At 40.0% G+C, this 19,582-nt stretch overlaps 2 protein-coding genes across 9 annotated transcripts; one reads left to right on the forward strand and one right to left on the reverse strand.

Moving 5' to 3' along the window:
* Window positions 1-6,402: 6,402 nt before the first annotated feature.
* Window positions 6,403-12,447, forward strand: LOC127944719 (high mobility group protein HMG-I/HMG-Y). 4 transcript variants are annotated; one of them, XM_052540924.1, is made up of 5 exons: window positions 6,403-6,569; window positions 7,425-7,534; window positions 8,691-8,789; window positions 9,501-9,560; window positions 10,393-12,447. In XM_052540924.1, exons 2-5 carry the CDS (start codon window positions 7,445-7,447, stop codon window positions 10,462-10,464), a joined length of 321 nt encoding a protein of 106 aa, XP_052396884.1. In that variant the 5' UTR covers window positions 6,403-6,569; window positions 7,425-7,444; the 3' UTR covers window positions 10,465-12,447. The 4 variants fall into 4 exon arrangements, with proteins under 4 accessions (XP_052396884.1, XP_052396885.1, XP_052396886.1 ...); XM_052540925.1 differs by having other exon boundaries at window positions 6,415-6,569; window positions 7,428-7,534; XM_052540926.1 differs by lacking the exon at window positions 6,403-6,569 and adding an exon at window positions 7,007-7,164.
* A 4,490-nt stretch (window positions 12,448-16,937) lies between these two features.
* Window positions 16,938-19,511, reverse strand: LOC127944720 (small integral membrane protein 29). 5 transcript variants are annotated; one of them, XM_052540928.1, is made up of 8 exons: window positions 19,393-19,466; window positions 19,157-19,232; window positions 18,639-18,684; window positions 18,350-18,533; window positions 18,255-18,280; window positions 17,591-17,696; window positions 17,240-17,316; window positions 16,938-17,158 (listed from the first exon to the last, which is right to left on the reverse strand). In XM_052540928.1, the coding sequence occupies exons 4-7, from the start codon at window positions 18,455-18,457 to the stop codon at window positions 17,248-17,250; spliced, it is 309 nt and encodes a 102-aa protein (XP_052396888.1). In that variant the 5' UTR covers window positions 18,458-18,533; window positions 18,639-18,684; window positions 19,157-19,232; window positions 19,393-19,466; the 3' UTR covers window positions 16,938-17,158; window positions 17,240-17,247. The 5 variants fall into 5 exon arrangements, with proteins under 5 accessions (XP_052396888.1, XP_052396892.1, XP_052396890.1 ...); XM_052540932.1 differs by having other exon boundaries at window positions 18,350-18,544; XM_052540930.1 differs by lacking the exon at window positions 19,157-19,232 and having other exon boundaries at window positions 19,393-19,502.
* Window positions 19,512-19,582: the final 71 nt, after the last annotated feature.

Below are 19,582 nucleotides of genomic sequence, written 5' to 3' on the forward strand. Positions count from 1 at the left end.
GTGTGTGTGTGTGTGTGTGTGTTTGTGTGTGTGTGTGTGTGTGTGTGTGTGTGTTTGTGTGTGTGTGTGTGTGTGTGTTTGTGTGTGTGTGTGTGTGTGTGTGTGTGTGTGTGTGTGTGTGTGTGTTTGTGTGTGTGTGTGTGTGTGTGTTTGTGTGTGTGTGTGTGTGTGTGTGTGTGTGTGTGTGTGTGTGTGTGTGTGTGCATTTTGGATGGGTTAAAAGCAGAGCATGAATTCTGAGTATGGGTCACCATACTTGGCTGAATGTCACGTCACTTTCATTTCATTTTTTAACTAATGGGAAACACTAATGAATAACTATACTCTCTTAAATATACATTTTCTTTATCCAGCAAAACGGTTCTTTCACGAGTTCACCCTTACATCTAATCTGAAGGCAAATAGTAGGCATATTTTGGCGTGCTGTCCTGGGGGAGGGGTCCGGGCCCGGAGCATAGCCCGAACCCAAATAACTCCCCCTATCCCAATTTGGGATAAATAGATTAGAAGTGAGGAGTTGGGGTGGAGGAGGGTTGCCGAAAAACTGTCGTGGGACAGGAGGTAGGAAGACTGGATATATATACGCGTGCGTGCTATAAGATGATTAGCTAAACGAGATGCACCTGTACCAAATTGGATGATTATCTGATCGTGCTTCTCCCGAACTTTGTTAATAAAACCACATTTAAAGAGCTGTTCACAGAATGGTTCTTTGGGGAACCCTGAATGGTTCTTCAGTACAAACCATCAGTCAGTAAAAAACTGTAATTTTTATGGAAAGGTATTTTTTTATGGAACCATTGATTCCAGTAAGACGCCTTTATCTTTATGAGTGTAGTGAGAGTGCAGACAGAGCTTATTGTTGCACTTACAATGCAACAGTCGTAAAGGGGGCCAGGAGAAAATTTAATGAAAGAAAAAATTACTTTTGTTGAAGTGCAAAGATGTTAAACCACTGTGTGTTGTAGTGCACATATAATGTGTTTAAAATGAAGTGCCTGCTGCTCTTTAAGATCTGTGATGTTTTGGTTTGTTGGAATTGTATAACCTCAGCAAATTTGTTTGGACAGATGTTTTCAGCATTTCACTAGATTTGTAATAAGAAGGGTTTGTACTCCTGTTGTCACAGACATTAAAATGCTGCTTCCCAGTGTGCTTACATCCATGAAGGATGTTATTTATTTCTTTGGTGAAGAAAAAGTACACACTTTTGAGTGTGTAGTAGGCAAGCTTTGGGACATACTATAACGTCATACACAGTTGTGTCTTCAGCAGAACGCTCTGTCGTTCAGTTACACTGTAAACTGACCTGTCAATCATCTTCTCACAGTTAATATCCTCCACATTTCACTTACCACATCAGAGAGAAAAGAAGAAGCACATTGACCTGCGAGCCATTGGTCTTCATGTAGAAAACTCATATATTCTGCATAATGATGAATTTATATTGTTTCTAAAAGTTTACATTGTTGTTGCAGATTAAATATAACACAGGTCATAGCATTAAATTAATATATATATATATATATATATATATATATATATATATATATATATATATATATATATATATATATATATATATTAATTACCAGGTTAATGTAGATTATTAGTAACTCAAACCCCTTTATCTAAACCTCTCTTAACTGTTATTCATGTTTTTTTTATATATGTTTTTTATTCGTGTTTGTAATTATGAATCAGCTCGAGGCATATGTACTAACCATGCTGTTATATTTGTCAGTACAACAGTGAGGCTAATCAATGATGCTGTCTGCAGTATTTTTATTTGCTGTCCATTCAAAACTAGACAACTCAATTAGACAATGACTTACCGCCCCCTACTGTCTAGTTTTATTTCATTAATAATAATGATAAAATGATAATAAAGAAAAATATAAAAAAAAAATAAAAAAAATTTTAATTAAATTAAAACTAAAATATCTCATTGCATTATTTAGCAGCAGTCACATCTCAGCCACTTCCGCTCTGCAAAGATGGATTTTGTTGATAGTGTTTTTATTTGGGGAAGAAGAAGAAGAAGAAGAAGAAGAAGAAGAAGAAGAAGAAGAAGAAGAAGAAGAAGAAGAAGAAGAAGAAGAAAAACATGAATACATTCAATAAGGTCATACTAAAAATCTCCCAGGGGTCTCTGGGTCCTCCTCAGACCCCCTCCAGATTTGAGCTGGTTCTCGGATGTCTGGCTATAATATAAGCGGCTGCACTCATTCTGAATTTGGTATGATTGGACGATTTGTCTTTGTATTAAAATAAACGCAAACCCTTCACTTTTTGTTTGTTTGTTTGTTTTTGGTACTTAACCAGCCATTGACTATAAAAAGCCTTTATACATTTTTGAGAGAGCTTCTGTCTTGGGGCGCGTGCACGGAAGTCGATTAACACTGAAAAGATATTGGTGGATGTTTTCGGTTAGGCTAAATGTTTTAAATTATTATCTAATGGAAACTCGCTTAGTTTCTTACTCAAAAAAAATAAATAAATAAAATAAAATAACATCGTGCCCAAGTTTGTTGTCCTGAGGAGACAAATGCGTGCCATATAGTCTACTGCTCAAATATGGGATCAGTTGTTAAGTTACCGATGATGAATAACAGTCAAATGAGGGAGAAACGTTAGCTTTAAGGCATGTATTTACATCAGTGTATCACAGTGTAGTAAACACGTGCGCCGGTTTGTTCTGACTCACACTTGACTCAGTGATAGTGAATCAGATTTAAAAAATGGCGGGGGATTGTTTCTGTGCTCCACTTCCTTCCTCTGCCTTCATTCAGAAATAATACATGTTGTCTCTCCTCCCCTGTGTCCTCGAGGCTCGAGCCAGCCCACCGTGTGTGTGTGTGTGTATGTGTGTGTGTGTGTGTGTGTGTGTGTGTGTGAGAGAGAGTGTGTGACTCAAACCACGGGGAGAAACCCACACACACAACCCGGGACATGCGGTTCTTTCCAAAACAGTTTGTTTATTCATTCATTTACCTATTCCATCCCTTACGAAAATGACCATAGTTTTATTGCATATTGCAGTGAAAGTAGGAACCATTTTTTTGGTTTATTAATTACCATTTGCGTAGTCACAGTTACTACTAATAATACCATGGTTAAACTTCGGTTAGTGTCTAAACTATGTTTATTTGTGGTGACCACGGTTTAACTATAGTAACCATGTTTGTTTTTGGTTTTATTTGTGGTAAATCCATGGTTAATTTTCGTTAGGCTTCTCGTTTAAATGTCTCATAAGAGGTTCAGTCCCTGTAAGTGTAAATTCTTCTTATTTATTATTATTCTTACATAAGAGTTACCATCTGGTGGTTTAAGGAGTAATACAAGACGGAGAATATCTGTGAACTTACACGCAGTGTGTGTGTGTGTGTGTGTGAGGGGGTGGGGGATGGAAAACACTGCAGGAAAAGCAGGAAGTGCATGGAGAAATTTAGTTGGGAGTAGTTGGAGTGCCAGAAGAGCACATGCTGAGCAGAGAAGAAAAAAATACAGCTGTTGATTCATATTTCATGCACTGTGTATTGCTGGGGGTACATATGTGAACATGACACATGCCTCAGAAAGAACAAGCTTCAGAGCCATTAAAACCAACCTCAAACAAGTGTAATATTAAGACAGGAAGTTGATGGAAAACACCTGAAATGTTTTGTCTGTTTGTCATCGGAGTCTTTTTTTTTCAGTTTCAAATTCCAGAACAACAACTATTTATTTAAAACAGAAAAAAAACATAATTTGATCAGTGGATAATCACTGACTCACAATGACTCGTCTGTAAACACTGAGATCGGAGGAAATTAGTCATATTAGCATGTTATATCAGTGGCATGGTTTTGCATTTAAAAGATGTCTCAGTAAACCAAATGGCCCATTGTGAAGACACAGGACCGTAAAATGTGCCAGAGGCTGTCTTAATGGTGCTGTGCTTTTACTCCTATTTGCAACACAATAAGCACATTGGCCTGTAGCTGCAGCATCACACCTTGCTTTGTGTTGTAAATATACAGAAATTTTTAGCCTACAGCCTTTCCAACAGGAAAAGAGCAGCCTTTCACAAGTCACATATCCTTTTAACGCTTCTCTTTAGATGCATGCATTGATGTTTGCTGCATCACCAGAGCTGTTTATGATGGTGAATCAAAATGCTGTTTTTGTGTCAGTCAGTAACTAAACATTTTGTTGAACTTGAGAACAGTGTTGAGAATTAAATGTGCAACTTTCAGCACAAGTTTATGATTTTGTGAGGGACTGACCCCAAAAAATACAACATGGTGAAATACTGCACTTCTTCAGGAAGAAAAGTCTTTAGTAATTTAATCGGTGAAGGAGATGCGGATTAGCGTTGTCGTCTGTGTCCCAGGACGTCCAGAGATGTTCTGTGTGTGTCAGTGTGTGCAAATGTTTTAGGTATACAGGTGCTATAACAAGTCTCAGCTTAACACAGTACAAGAGCAAGGGCTTTCAAATAATATAATAAATAAAAAGAAAACAGATAGAATAGATAAAGAATAGAGCAAGCTAGTGTTAGAGGTCTTTTTTGCTTTTGAAAAAAGAAAAATGAAAAGAAAATAGAATACAAAAAAGATTAGAAAGGTAGTTAGATTTTTTAATTAGAATATTGAGTGTTAAAGTTAGAGGGTCAAATAAAGATGGAAGAGATGCTTTGCAGATTCTTGAAGATAAGGACTCAGCTGCTCGGATTGAGTTGGGGAGGTCATTCCACCAGAAGGGAACATTTAATTTAAAAGTGACTTTGTGCTTCTTTGGGATGGGACAATCAAGCGTCGTTTACTTGCAGAACACAAGCTTCTAGAGGCACATAAGTCTGAAGTAACGAATTTAGGTAAATGGGTGCAGAGCCAGTGGTGGTTTTGTAGGCAAACATCAATGCCTTGAATTTTATGTGACATGTATTCTTTTTGGGTCATTAAAAATTAATCTTGCTGCCACGTTCTGGATTTATTGTAAAGGTTTGATAGAATTGGCTGGAAGACCTGCCGAGAGAGCATTGCAATAGTCCAGCCTGGACAGAACAAGAGCTTGAACAAGGAGTTGTGCAGCATGATCCCAAAGAAAGGGCTTGATCTTCTTGATGTTGAATAAAGCAAATCTGCAGGATCGGACAGTTTTAGCAATGTGGTCATGAGAAAGTCAGCTGATCATCAATCATAACTCCAAGGCTTCTAGCTGTTTTTGAAGGAGTTATGGTTGATGTGCCTAACTTGATGGTGAAATTGTGATGAAACGATGGGTTTGCTGGAATCACAAGCAGTTCTGTCTTGGCAAGATTGAGTTGAAGGTGATGGTCCTTAATCCAGCAAGAAATGTCTGTTAGCTACCGTCGGCTCATCAGGATGGAATGAGAGGTAGAGCTGAGTTACATTACTCACATTACTATATGTGAGTAATGTTGGTCTTGATGATTAATATGACCTTTGGCTGGCTCTCATATCTGATCAATCGTTTGATATTACCGGAAATTAAGGTTTAGTGCACCCAATTCTGAATCTATATATCTATTGATCTGTCTATCATCTATCTATTCATTGTTTATTTTCAAGACTGGTCATAACTTTGTCAGTTAGCTACATAAAAAGGTAGATTTGTCTAATTTGAATATGAAAATGTAGCTTAAGCTTGATTACCGCTCAGTTTATTGCCAGTTGGTCAGACTGGTTCTTAGTCTATGCCTTAAGATGTTGTCTATGGTCCCAGGCGATCTTTAAATGCCGTCTTTTGTCGTGCACATGTAAGAAATGTTTGGAAGAACATGCAGGTAACTCAGTTATTACAGACAATTACTTTAAATAATGATATACTAATGCACCCACAAAGAGCAATTTGCAGTCAATTAAATACTGTAGGGAACTAAAATATGATTAATTAAACCATTAATTTCTGAGATTGTTATTGGTCTTTCAATCAAACATTTAAGTCCTTTTTAAATGCCTTTCCACACAGCTGAAGTTCAAAATAGATAATAAAAAAAATGTTGCAACTGAAAATCCACACACAGCCTACTAAAGCAAAATATAATACTCGTTGGACAGAGGCATACATAAATACAAAATAAGACACATCTCATGGGAGACTTGGAACACATTTTTTTGCACAAAATTGTAATTTAAGACTCTTGAAAACTGTTTTCAAGCTCTAAAAGAAAAAAAAAACGCGCCAATTTTTTTTGCGTGTGATTCTAAAATTGGGATAAAGTAAAGAGTGTAACAATGCAGTTAAGACCATTCTTTTTCTAAAAACGAGGGGGTCAGTAACAATAAAAACCTGTAACAACACTGAAAGCGCTCGGGTGTGTCTGGAGCCGACGCGCTCGTGATTGGCAGGGACCACAGCCAATGCAGCTTATTGGTTCGTGACGATCCCAAACGCACGTCCCGCCCACTGACTCCGCCCCGTCGGTCTATTTCCGGTGTGGAAGACCCCGTGAAATGCCCCTAAAGTCCCGAAGAGGAGTGTTGTGTTTCATTCATTCGTAGCTCACAGACCGCGCGGCTTTACACGCTTCGGACATCGTCCCGACCGATCCTTTAAAAAGGGTACGTTTTAAATCTATATTATTTATTTTCAAGCTGGCTTTAGAAATGTTCGCTCTCTGCAAACAGGAAAACAGAAATGGGTGTAATTTGTTTGGTTTTAATGCACAGTTGAACAGGATTAACAAACACTAAACAGATTGGCGGGCTCGCGTGGCGCGTTTTTCTTTAATTTATAACATACGCCAAGTTCTAGTAAGTTTCTGCAATCCACACCCTTCTCAAAAATATATATATAACAGTTATATATTTAAATATACCGCAAATATTGCAATCCTTAAAAAAAAAACTCTGGGTTTTAAAACAAAAGGCCAAAATCGTTTGTCTAAAACCGTCGCTTTGTCTCTTGTTTGCATTCTCTTTTACTTTTATTATTATTATTTATCGTTTAAAGCTCTTCGCAGTGTAAACAACCGAACCGTGTTTTCACGCGCTCGGGGATTTAAAAGGGCGCGAATCTCGCGCTGAGAGTTCGTGTTCCGGTTCGTACTGGAGCTGCGGGGTATCCGTAGAAACCGTTCGCCTTTGAGCTTTCTCCTTTAAAGCCCCGCTGCAGCACAGCGAACCTCCCACGGATTGCATATATACTATTTTTAAGGTAATAATATCCAATTATTTAAACGGACACGACGCGATTTGCGTTGTTTGCGTTGTAACCTACATTGTGTTGGGTTTGAGTTCACGCTAAATCGGGCCTAGCGCGTGTTGTAAACAAACGGGAAGCCGGTCGTTCCGCGCACTCTTTCACTACCCTCCATGTAAACTTAATTTCTACCAAACGACCGCCTTGTAACGTATTTAAAATGTCTATCGTTTCAGCTGATATCGTGTTTGTTTACCGCCCGACTCTCTTTGCAGCAGTTTCGCAGTGAGGCAGAATGAGTGACTCTGGCAAGGACACCGTGGCTCCTAAAGAGAAAGACGGAGCGGAGAAGAGAGGACGAGGAAGACCACGGAAACACCCGCAGGTATGCACTGCTTTATATGGGCCACTGTGGTATTATATGGTGTTTCGTGTTGAACACTGCCTTAGTTTGTATTCTGGGCTAAAATGATGCATGCAATGTGTGTTTTTGTCCTTTATTTGTGTGTGTGTGTGGGGGGGGTCTTGCACATGGGCTCAGAAAATCAAAACTATATTTTTTAGTGTGCTTATCTCGTAAAGCTCTGAACTGATGGGCTATGTTGAGGTCTTTGTTTGGTGCATCTTCGGCTCCATCGCACACGCTGAACATGCAGTGGTCATCTGTAGTGGTAGAATGACCAAGGCCTGTAACATGATCTCTTTAAACCAGCAGTAACCCACTTACTGCTTCAGCTGCGCACTGATTGGCCGCTGGGAAATGCCAGCATCTGATTGGTTCATCCCGCGGTCAGTCATTAGGGCCTTAAGAGTGCATTGGGTTTAAAGTTTCTATTACTCGCTCATGTAATCAGAGTCTTTGAGTAGTAATCCAGGGCCACCATCATACAGCAAGATGCATTACTTGTGCATCACTATTTTGGCTTCTTTAGCATATATATGTTTACACCAACAGTTTAAAAACGTTTTAAGCATTTGTAAGTAATCTTCTCATTTTTATTGAAGTGGGCAACAGACATGTAACATGCTTAAATGGCTTACTTTCAGTATATTCCAGGCCTTTGAATTCCTTTCAATCATAGGATGTAATTGCTTTATCAGTAAAGGATTATTATTATTATAATTTTTTAATTGTCAAATGACTGAGGCTATAAATGTTAACAAGTGTTGTTCTTTTGCACACTTTTCTCCAAGTCAGATGACGTAGATGCTAGTCTACATTGACGTAAACCTGGTTTCCTGTCCTTGAGATGCACAGCAGGCTTTATGCATTATTTACGGTTGGCTCACACCATCCGCTTGTATAGACCTGACAGGAAATATTCTTTACGCTGACCCTGAGCTGCTCATTTAACTGCTATAACACTGATAGTATTTGTAGTGTATTTGATTCTCTTTTGGCAACCAAGGCCTGCATGCCACCTGTTGGTCTAAAAGTAGCAAGCAGTTGTGTTAACTATGAACAGCAGATGCTTGATAAGTTATCCATCAGTATATGGTAACCAACAGTTGGCTCATTCATGTTATTTACCCTTTTCAAGGTTCAGCAGGAGGCAAGTGGCTCTCCTACACCGAAGAGGCCTAGAGGAAGACCAAAGGGCAGCAAGAACAAGCCCAGCTCCACGGCATCTAGGGGCAAAGTGAGTAACATCTCAGTGGTTTTGTGCACAACTAGCACCTCTATGATATTGCCACTAGAAACTGACAAACCTGCATCTGTCTTCCTGCTCTAGCATGAATCAGAGTTATTTATTGGCACATGCAACCATGTGTATATAGCCACGGTTGCTGACATGGAGTTAAATCACAAATATTGGCATCTATGCTTCTGTAAACATAACAGCCCATCGTGTGTGTGTGTGTGTTCCAAACGTGTAAACATGACTGTTTACAATCAGTTTCTTGGCTCCTCCTCTTTGGTGCATCTTAAGATCTAAACAGTCTTGTTTTTTCGTCCGAGCCTGCAGATAAAGCAGTTGCTCAGTTCCGGTTGAGTGTTTTGGCTTCCTGTGGCGTAGCAGGCTCTGTGTGTTGCAGGTGCACAGGCAGATGATAGCCCCGCCCCCTGCTTCTACCCTTCCTTCCCCTCCATCTATTGTCATGACGACAAGTGACCCATATGCACACTGTCTCTTCCTTTTGTTTGTGTGTATGCTGTCGTTTCTCTCTCGGCTTGTACCAGCTGTCTCTCAGCTCCGGACCAGGTGGCTGGTGAGCTGCTCATGTCCGCTTCCAGTATAATAGCCAATGAACTCGCTGCCCCTGGGCGGCCTGCCAGCACAAGGACACCGGCGCCCTCTGTTGTTCAACTGCATGCAGAGCACCTTGTTTATTCTCCTTCTCTCTTTCAGAAAACGGCAGCGGCTTCGGCACCCGCAGGGACGAAACGCAGAGGACGGCCCAAGAAAGCAGTGAGTTTTCATTTGTTTTCTGCTTGGTGCATTTCGTGTGCCATTTATAGGGAAAACCACAAGGCTAAATGGGTGTTTGTGTGGTGGGAAGTTGCCATGAGCAGCAACACAAATATTTGTCTGATTCTCATGAGGGATTTCTTGTAGTTCGTTCTCCCCCTTCGTTTCTCCTGTCGGTCTTGTTTATAAGAACCGATCAAATATCTTGAAACCTTTTATTCTGCTGTTAAGTCAGTTTGGCAGAGCCCAGTGCCGCCCCCCGTTTCCTCGACAGCTCACTGTGCAGTCATCAGCCTCACATCTTTGTGCTGCATTCCTCTCACATGAGGCACGGTTCTGGCTCCGGGCTTTAGTTCTCCTCATTCAAACATGTCCGCAGGAATCCAGCGAGTTGAGTCACACAAACCTTTGGCTTTGAGTCACACTACAAGTTACTGTGGCCAGGCTGGGACGCTTCCTCCACTTACTCATTCACACTAAGAAAACAGGAGGCACTTAGAAGACTGCTTTAAGTTATTGGTGCAAGTTATGAGTCAGCAAGTCACCGACTCTCTGATGGAGTTTACACGCTGAAATACAGTGCGTTAAAGGTTGTAGTGTTTTATGAAACTTTACATAGGCAAATCCTCCATGAAAATGGAGGTTTTGAAAATGATGTGATCTAGGAGTGTGAGCCATTGTAAAGATTGAGTCCGTCCCTCACAACCTTGTTTTCATCCACAAGAAATTCAATATGACATCTAACCTGATTAAAGTCTGTTGTGATTTGCATGCTGTCATGCTAATGTAAGTGTTCTCTCATCTGACTGTTTGTTGCGGTCTGTGTCTTCAGGAGAAGGAGGAGCAGCCATCTAAGTCCTCTGAGGAGGAGGAGGAAGAAGAGGAGGAGGAAGAGGAACAGTAACTAGCAACTTGTGCTACCTCACAATCCAACGTTGTTTCTTCCTGTTGACCAGAGCTGGACTGACCCTCCCCACCCCCTCATTCCCCCTCTTTCCTTTTACACTAGTGCAACCCTCACCTTCCAATTCACCTTTACTCTCTAGCGCCCCCTAGTGTCAGGGAGGCTTGCACACTTCATGCGCCTTCTCTGTGTAACACCACTGGAAAATGACTCAAAATACTGTATGTCCATTCATGGATGCATGCACACGTGTATGTCTCGCACTCAATGGGTAATTGGTCGATAGTGTCTGTCATTATACTGGACAAAGATATGCTCTGATGGCGGCTTGACACAAAGCGATTTGCAAAATACTGAAGTTTTCTCTTCTCGCAAACAACAGTTTCAGGCCTAGAGAATTCAAGTTTATTTTTACAAGTCTAAATCTAAAATATGGTAGGTTGTGTGAAATTCATGTCGTTGTGTTCTGGACAAAGGTGAATTGACCTACTCGATGTTTTTACTTGGGTTGTGTGTGCGTGTGGTAACTCGATGTCTCCAGTTATACTTTTTAGCTACTCCGTGATTCAAGCTAGAAATAAAGAGCTTATTTTTTTGAGTGAGCATAATCTAGAGGACTTTTAACTTGTAATCAACAAACATATCATTGAATGCATTGTCGTGAAACATTTTTGACTTTTTTTTTTTTTTTTTTTTTTTTTTTTTGAATGCCCTCCTCCGACTCGCCACCATGATTTCACTGATTGCCGTGATAAATTTACTGGCACACACATGCTACGTAGTGAGTTTCTACTCGTTCTCCGTGCAGGTCAGCTTTACTGGTTGTGCTAAAGAGCAGTTTGCTTTTCTGGCTATGTTCAATTTTGTTTTTGGAGGATGAAGATTGGTATTAATTTTTCTTTTTTTAAACCACCAACTGGTCCTTGTTCCAGAAAAAGCACCGCGAATGATTTGACACCAGCAGTGCTTTTAAATCGTTCAGCCCCAAATCCGTGAACTATACATGCGAACATTAATCACTAAACTAGAAAATGCTACGTCATTCCTTTCCCAGCCGTGTCGCTTCTGTCCCGTTACAGTCCACTCAGACAACTTCTGCTTGTTGTGTTTTGGGATTTAGTTTCGGTTTCTTCACTCTTTTTTGACGTGTTAAATTCCATGTCAGGGAACGCTGATCGGTCCAGTGACTGGGTCTCCTCTCAGAACTTAATGCTGCTACAAACATGGTTAATTAAACCCGGAATACTGCAACCAGGTCAGTTCTACTCTGGACTTGACCGTCACGTTCATACCTCACTTTACAACAGCCTATGACGGATTACTCTGCTCTCTTCTGACGATGTTCAACTGGTCTCAGTGCAGCCTTTGGCAAGCGTGCTTTTGTTTCTTTCCAAGTGCAGTGTCTGATTCTTTTACAGCTGCCTCCAGTGTGGGGTTTTCATTGCTTTTTTTTTTTTTTTTTACTGATTTTGCTTACAGCAGTGTGCATCAATGAACAGAAACTAATTTTTTTTCATAAATGTCTGGACACACCACAGGAATTACTGCATTGGATCGGAGAGATGCAAACCATATTCACTGACTGTGGTAGAGCTATTTTGTGTTTTTAGTTAGTTTTTCTATACATGCGTTTGGTGCACTGAATTGACTCTTTGATCTGTTATATATCATGGACAAAATGATTTAGTGTGGCACCTGAAGGTTGGGGCTTTTTCCTCCTCTTCTTCCCTCTTTGTCTTTGTAATAATCGACATCCTGCTAGTTGCTTTCCCTGCGCCCCTGTTCAGTAGATCATGATGGTACTATGGCTGTTTGATGCAGTGTTTTTAACATGCCCCCTCCGTATACTGATGTCTTGTTTTTATGTGCCCGTGCACACAACTGGTTTGGGATCAGTCTTTTCAATGTATACACTCGGCATTTTCTATTGTGGACTGCAGGAATTTATATTCAAAATGGTAATAAAGTTAAGGATTCGTACAATCTTGTGTGGCTGTATTTCTTTAAATTATTAATTAGCATTGGACCAATGGCAGCTGATGAAAATATTTAATTGTTTAGCTGTCTGAAATGAATGGCCTGTAGTTTTCCTCAGAGTGTTAATAATGGAGTAAATCTGTTTTACACACCAGGAGTCACTTCAAACTTATTCCTTCTCTTATCCTCAACTTCAGCTCCGCTGTCCATACAGACATCCAGATCCAAGCTGATTAAGAAACACAACAGATTCTACACTTAGTCTCTCTCAAACTCTCTGTGTTTTTGTCCAATTAAAGTTCTGTATGGTGAGAATGTCTCCCGCCCTGAATTATAAATCCTAATTTGTTTGGGGTAATCCGTTTTGCTGGGCTAACTAAAGGCTATTAGCTATTTAAGTGTTAAAAATAAAACTCCCTTCACTCTCTATAATCAAACCTTTTAGGAAAATATTTACTGTAGGCAAATAACTAGAAGAAAACAAAGTGCAATAAATGGTTAAAATCTTTGACTACAATAATAACTTTTAAAGGATATATATATATATTTTTAATTTTGCAAAACGGTCACTGGACTGCATTGCTGTGGATCATTGTGATGTTTTTATCAGTGATGGGAATAACGGCGTTATAAATAACGGCGTTACTAACGGCATTACTTTTTCCAGTAACGAGTAATCTAATTGATTACTCTTCTCATCTTAATAACGCCGTTACCGTTACTGCCAAAAAATGCGGCGCGTTACTATAACAGATGATGAAGCTGTTCTTTTTTTTCATCAGACCAACTAGATCTCTGAGCGAGAGGCAAATCTTATTTTTTACTGTTCTTCCTTGGTTAGTGGGCAGAGCACGAGACAAGCCCATAAATGCTGACGATTGGCTGAGGTAGAGTAAAATTTCATTGTAAGCCAATCAGAGGTAGAGTTGGGCGGGTGTTCGAAAGCACGCATAGTAGTGATGGGAATTCGGCTCTTTTGACTCAGCTCACTGAAAAGAGCCGGCTCTTCGGCTCACAAACGGCTCTTTAAATGACTTTGACTATAATATTTCAATTTTTATTACATAATTATTTAATTTCTATAGGCTAAATTTGAAAAAAAAATAGAGTCGGCTCTTCAGATATGCGAGCCAGCTCCCGAAGTTCAACTAAAAAAGCCGGCTCTTAGAGTCGGCTCATTCGCGAATCGCGAACGACTCATCAAAAGCTCATTCGCGAACGAGTCGATCCATCATCACTAACGCTCATTCGCGAACGACCCATCATCGGACAGGACAGGACACACAACGAACAACACAAGCCAGTCAGTCGACGAGAGACAGGTATGGCGACGAGCCCAAATAATCCAACAGTAGCCTTCTCTAAATAGAAGTATACATTACTTTTTCCTTCAAGAAATTAAAGAAACAATAAAAGGAAATATCAAAAGTTCCCAAAAATCTATCGTGTTATTTGCATTGATCCACTATATAAACATAATATCTACATACATGGCATTTGATTGGAGGCTAGTCTCACTTCAGATGTGTGTACAATGTTTCATGTTTCTGTTAATAATGTATTGTATTAAGTGTCCATTTCATTATACTATTCAGATTTATCATAAATAATTGAACATGCACATGTATTTTAAGTTCCTTTAAAGAGGGGTAGAGGTGGGGTCACATTTGAGCATTTAAAATTTAATTTTACTTGAAAGTAACGCAATAGTTACTTTCTTAAGTAACTAGTTACTTTTAAAATTTGTAACTGAGTAACTAATTTAGTTACTTTTTGGAAGAAGTAACTAGTAACTGTAACTAATTACTTTTTAAAAGTAACTTGCCCAACACTGGTTTTTATCAGCTGTTGGGACTCTTTCTGATGGCTCCCATTCAATGCAGACCATCCATTGATTCAGTGCTACATTTAGCACTAGCAACGGATGTCGACAACAAACAGGACAAAATAAGGCAAAGAAATACATACTCACTAGTGTAGTAGATGAACACAAGGTCCTGCACACAGCACCAGAGGAAAGTCTTCTGTTATGACTGGAAGACTGGGATACTGACATTATGATGTGAAGAAACAAACAAAAAACATCCACCTTATTTTTCCCACGTAAATGCACTGTGTCTGGCTTCTGATGTCATTGGCTTCCAGCTATTTTTATCTGTACAATTGGCTGGCGTTCCTTATCTTAAGTGACGTGACATTCAGCCAAGTATGGTGAATTTGTGCTCTGCATTTAACCCATCCAAAGTGCACACACACACTGTGAACACACACCCGGAGCAGTGGGCAGCCGCTTATGCTGCAGCGCCCGGGGAGCAGTTGGGGGTTCGATGCCTTGTTCAAGGGCACCTAAGTCGTGGTGTTGAAGGTGGAGAGAGAACTGTACATGCACTCCCCCCACCCACCCACCTGCCGGCCCGGGACTCGAACTCACAACCCTTCGATTGGGAGTCCAACCCTCTAACCATTAGGCCACGACTTCCCTAATAATGTACAATCTTAAATAAATCTTAAAAAAAAGAAAAAGAAATCTTTAAATCTTAAATCCAGTTCCTCCTATCAACCCTACTGGCAAATGGCATCTCAGGAACCACGCTTCAATGGTTTAAGTCTTACCTATCAGATAGGTCCTTCAAAGTATCTTGGAGAGGTGAGGTGTCCAAGTCACAACATATAACTACTGAGGTTACTCAGGGCTCAGTTCTTGGACCACTTCTCTTCTCTGTCATCATTAGGTTCTGTCATTCAGAAACATGGCTTTTCATACCACTGCTATGCTGATGACACTCAACTCTACCTCTCATTCCATCCTGATGATCCGACGGTAGCTGCTAGCATCTCAGCTTGTCTAACAGACATTTCTTCCTGGATGATGGACCATCACCTTCAACTCAACCTTGCCAAGACAGAACTGCTTGTGATTCCAGCAAACCCATCGTTTCATCACAATTTCAACATCAAGTTAGGCACATCAACCATAACTCCTTCAAAAACAGCTAGAAGCCTTGGAGTTATGATTGATGATCAGCTGACTTTCTCATGACCACATTGCTAAAACTGTCCGATCCTGCAGATTTGCTTTATTCAACATCAAGAAGATCAAGCCCTTTCTTTGGGATCATGCTGCACAACTCCTTGTTCAAGCTCTTGTTCTGTCCAGGCTGGACTATTGCAATGCTCTCTCGGCAGGTCTTCCAGCCAATTCTATCAAACCTTTACAATTTATTCAGAACGCGGCAGCAAGATTAATTTTTAATGAGCCAAAAAGAATACATGTCACATAAAATTCAAGGCATTGATGTTTGCCTACAAAACTACCACTGGCTCTGCACCCATTTCCCTACATTCGTTACTTCAGACTTATGTGCCTCTAGAAGCTTGTGTTCTGCAAGTGAACGTTGCTTGATTGTTCATCCCAAAGAAGCACAAAGTCACTTTTAAATTGAACGTTCCCTTCTGGTGGAATGACCTCCCCAACTCAATCCGAGCAGCTGAGTCCTTATCTTCAAGAATCTGCTTAAAGCATCTCTTCTATCTTTATTTGACCCTCTAACTTTAACACTCACTACTCTAATTCTATTCTTTAAAAAAATCTAACTACCTTTCTAATCTTTTTTGTATTCTATTTTCTTTTCATTTATTATGCAATTATGTGTGTGTGTGTATGTGTAGAGACCTCTAACACTAGCTTGCTCTATTCTTTTTTTATTCTGTTTTCTTTATAATATTTAAAATCCCATGCTACGTGTACCGTGTTATCCTAACTGTGACTTGTTGTAGCACTTATATATCATTGCTCTTTTTGTTGTTTTTGATTGCCTCCATTGTCCTCATCTGTAAGTCGCTTTGGATAAAAACGTCTGCTAAATGACTAAATGTAAATGTAATGTAAATATAAACACACTGGTTTGGTGCATGGTTTTGGTTTGACTTTACTGCACTTTGTGATTCTTCTTCTTATGTCCCTCCAGCGGCTGATGAATCAGTAGTCTCACACATTCACAGAAGGCAGATAGAAACCTCTCTCTCAATAAGATCTGTGGCACACACTGAGAAAACACATGGGGTGAATTTCTATTACGTGACGACTTTAAAAATTAAAATTCTGTCATCACTTGGCCTCGTGTCACTCCAAACCTTTAAGAGTTTCCTTCTTATGCAGAACATAGATGATATTTAGAAAAACACGCTGTCTTCTGTCCGTACCATTACAATCACTGGGCTCCAGTGTAGATAAGGGTTTGTAACAACACGAGGATGAGTAAATTATGGTTGTATTTGAGGGGTAACCCCATAGTTTAGCACTCTCTCCTTCTGACATGAAGATGAAATCTATGATGTTTCCAGTGCATTAGGAAATGAACAGAGGAGACGAGTCACCTGACAAACTAGTTAACAAAGAATTAAAGATAAAACATAGTTTCTTGAGTGATGCTTTAACCCAGTCTGGTTTAGGTTGACTCACACAGAGCACATGACACATCTCGGTGCACACTCGGTAATATGAACAGGATTTATTAGCGCAGAAGACATACAACTAAAATAAATAAAAACGAACACAGTGGTGAATTCACATCCTGCTTGATATTGAGACAGTAAAGCTGTGCTTCAGCTGGAGCATCCCCTGAGGTGAATGATACGCGTCTGCAGTCTCCTGGAGCGCTCTCCTGACACCAAAGCTCTTCGGGGAAATCAGTCAGTAACTTCCCATCCTGTGAATCTGTAACACAGGACGATGAGACAGAATATGAGCAGAGCAGGTCCACAGTTTATGTGCAGAATCTCCAGCTTTGAGGCGAACCTTGATTCTCATGCATCAGGATCCTTTGAGGTCAGGGATCTGCGCTGCTGATACGTCCTCATCCAACCCTGCACCACCTGGAAGGCCAGAAAGAAAAGCTTGTTTTATTACAATGATACAATGTTGAAAAAGACAGCACGCAAACATGTGCCTGTAAATACGTGGAACTGTGAAAACATCCCATACTCCCATTCCTTAAATCTACTTAAACATGATCTGGTCTAGTCATCATCTGTCTGGTGGCACGTGTGTTTCTCTGGAGCACATGAACATCTAATGACTGACATCAGTGGAGTGACATGTGCTTTCAGTATTAGATATCAGCGTTTTTCATTTCATAAGACGGATTACCTTTGTGTCTTCCTCCTTCCAAAGTATGTCCTGCTCAGCCTCGTTCAGCTCTTCGGTCGGGTCGTAAGTGTAAACTGGAAGCAGCTGATGGCGCAGTCTATCGATCCTAAAAGTGCACCGACACAAGCAGCACAACTGAAACAAAGTCTTTCTGACTCTGTTTTATTCCACTGATACAGAAAACAGGCTGCCTGATATCTACTTAAGTGTTTCATGAAGAAATCCTTACAGGTTTACTCATTTTCTTACACTATCGGCAGAAAGTCTGGAATAGCTATGATTTTTAATGTATTGGAAAAAAAGTTTCATCTACTCACCAAGACTGCATTTATTAAAAACAGTAATACTGTGAAATATTATTACAATTTTCAACTGTGTCTAATGTAATGTATTCCTGTGATGTACAGCTGTATTTTCATCATCATTCCTCCAGTCTTCAGTGTCACATGATCTTCAGAAATCAGAATAATATGATGATATACTGCTCAAGAAACATTTCTGATTATCATCAGTGTTGAAACAGCTGTGCTGCTTCATACTGATAATAACAAGGACCATTATTAATACTCGAGCACTGTTAAAAATGATAATTGAGCAGTTAATCAGCATATTAAAATGATTTCTGAAGGACGCAGAAGACTGGAGCTGGAGTGTGTTTATTTACCTCTGTCTCCTCTTTATGTACATCACCTATAAAACAAGAAGACACATTAGCAGTTGACTACAGGACCACACATAAAGCTGTGTGTCAGCACACACCACTGCTGCGACGCTCCCCAGGACACAGAGGACGAGGACGGGCACCAGCACGCTGCTGAGGGCCGTGTCTCCGCTGAGGGTGTGAGGGGGCTGTGTGCTGATGTTCATGCTGTAACACACTCTGTTCACTGCTCATCTTCTGCTCTCACCAAGCACTGTCAGATCCTATATGACCCAAGGGATGCTGGAGAAGAGCTGGAGACAGTTAATCTCTTTTATTTCAAACTTGTTTGCACTTCATTCATTTGATCAGTCAAATGGACTGTTCCTGGATAGATAGATACAGCACCTTTAACTGCAGCGGGGGAAGCTCACCAAACAGCTTCAGGGTCACTCTGAAATCAAAAGAAAAAAGGTTTTGTTTCCCCCCTCATTATGTCAGTTTCTTTAGGATAATCCACCTCTCTAATATTCTAATGTCTGGATTATTCATTTATTTGTAATCTTGTTTACTCTCATCGTGCAATGCAGCATGTTTTAAAACGTACACTGTTTTTTTCTTTATTTAAATTAGCATTTAAATCAAAGCCGTACACAAATAAATAAATAAATAAACCTATCATAATATAATATTGCAATTCTGAGTAATATATTATTGCTATAATAAGAGTTTTTAGCATTTAATGCATATTTTGTATTATGATTATCACGTTTAATATTTACAGTATTGATCGTAAATACCACGGTTTATAAATATCCTATTCATAATCATATTGTGCAGCATTTTATTTCTAAAGCAGTTGACATGACACAACGGGACTGTCATCACCAGTCATTTAATATACAACTGCAAACCACACAACTTACATTTATATTAGGGAAATATAACGTTTAATACAACACGTCCAGCAAAGGGCTGATATAAGGAGAAAGCGTCATGACACTGCGAAAAGAAAAAACAACGACAACAACGCATTCAGGGACATCTTCTGCTGCAGTTTTACTGTAGTGATCATCGATAATAGCATCAATGTCATCAAGATAATGATGAGCGCTAATAACAGCGTGATTCATGAGCAGACAGACTGATAAAGCGAACCCACCTGAGTCCGTCAGACGAGCAGGACGAGGACATGAGTTCATCTGTCAATGTTGACGGAGAGCAAGTCCTGCAGTGAAAACAAACCGATGACGTCAGAGCTGGGGGGAGGAGCCACGCCTGCGTCATTCTCAGTGAACAACAGCAGATGTCGCCACTGCATACGATCACACAGGTCAAGTACAAATATACAA

The sequence above is a fragment of the Carassius gibelio genome, chromosome A23 (genome assembly GCF_023724105.1).
Source record: "Carassius gibelio isolate Cgi1373 ecotype wild population from Czech Republic chromosome A23, carGib1.2-hapl.c, whole genome shotgun sequence".
Classification (NCBI taxonomy): Eukaryota; Metazoa; Chordata; class Actinopteri; order Cypriniformes; family Cyprinidae; genus Carassius; species Carassius gibelio.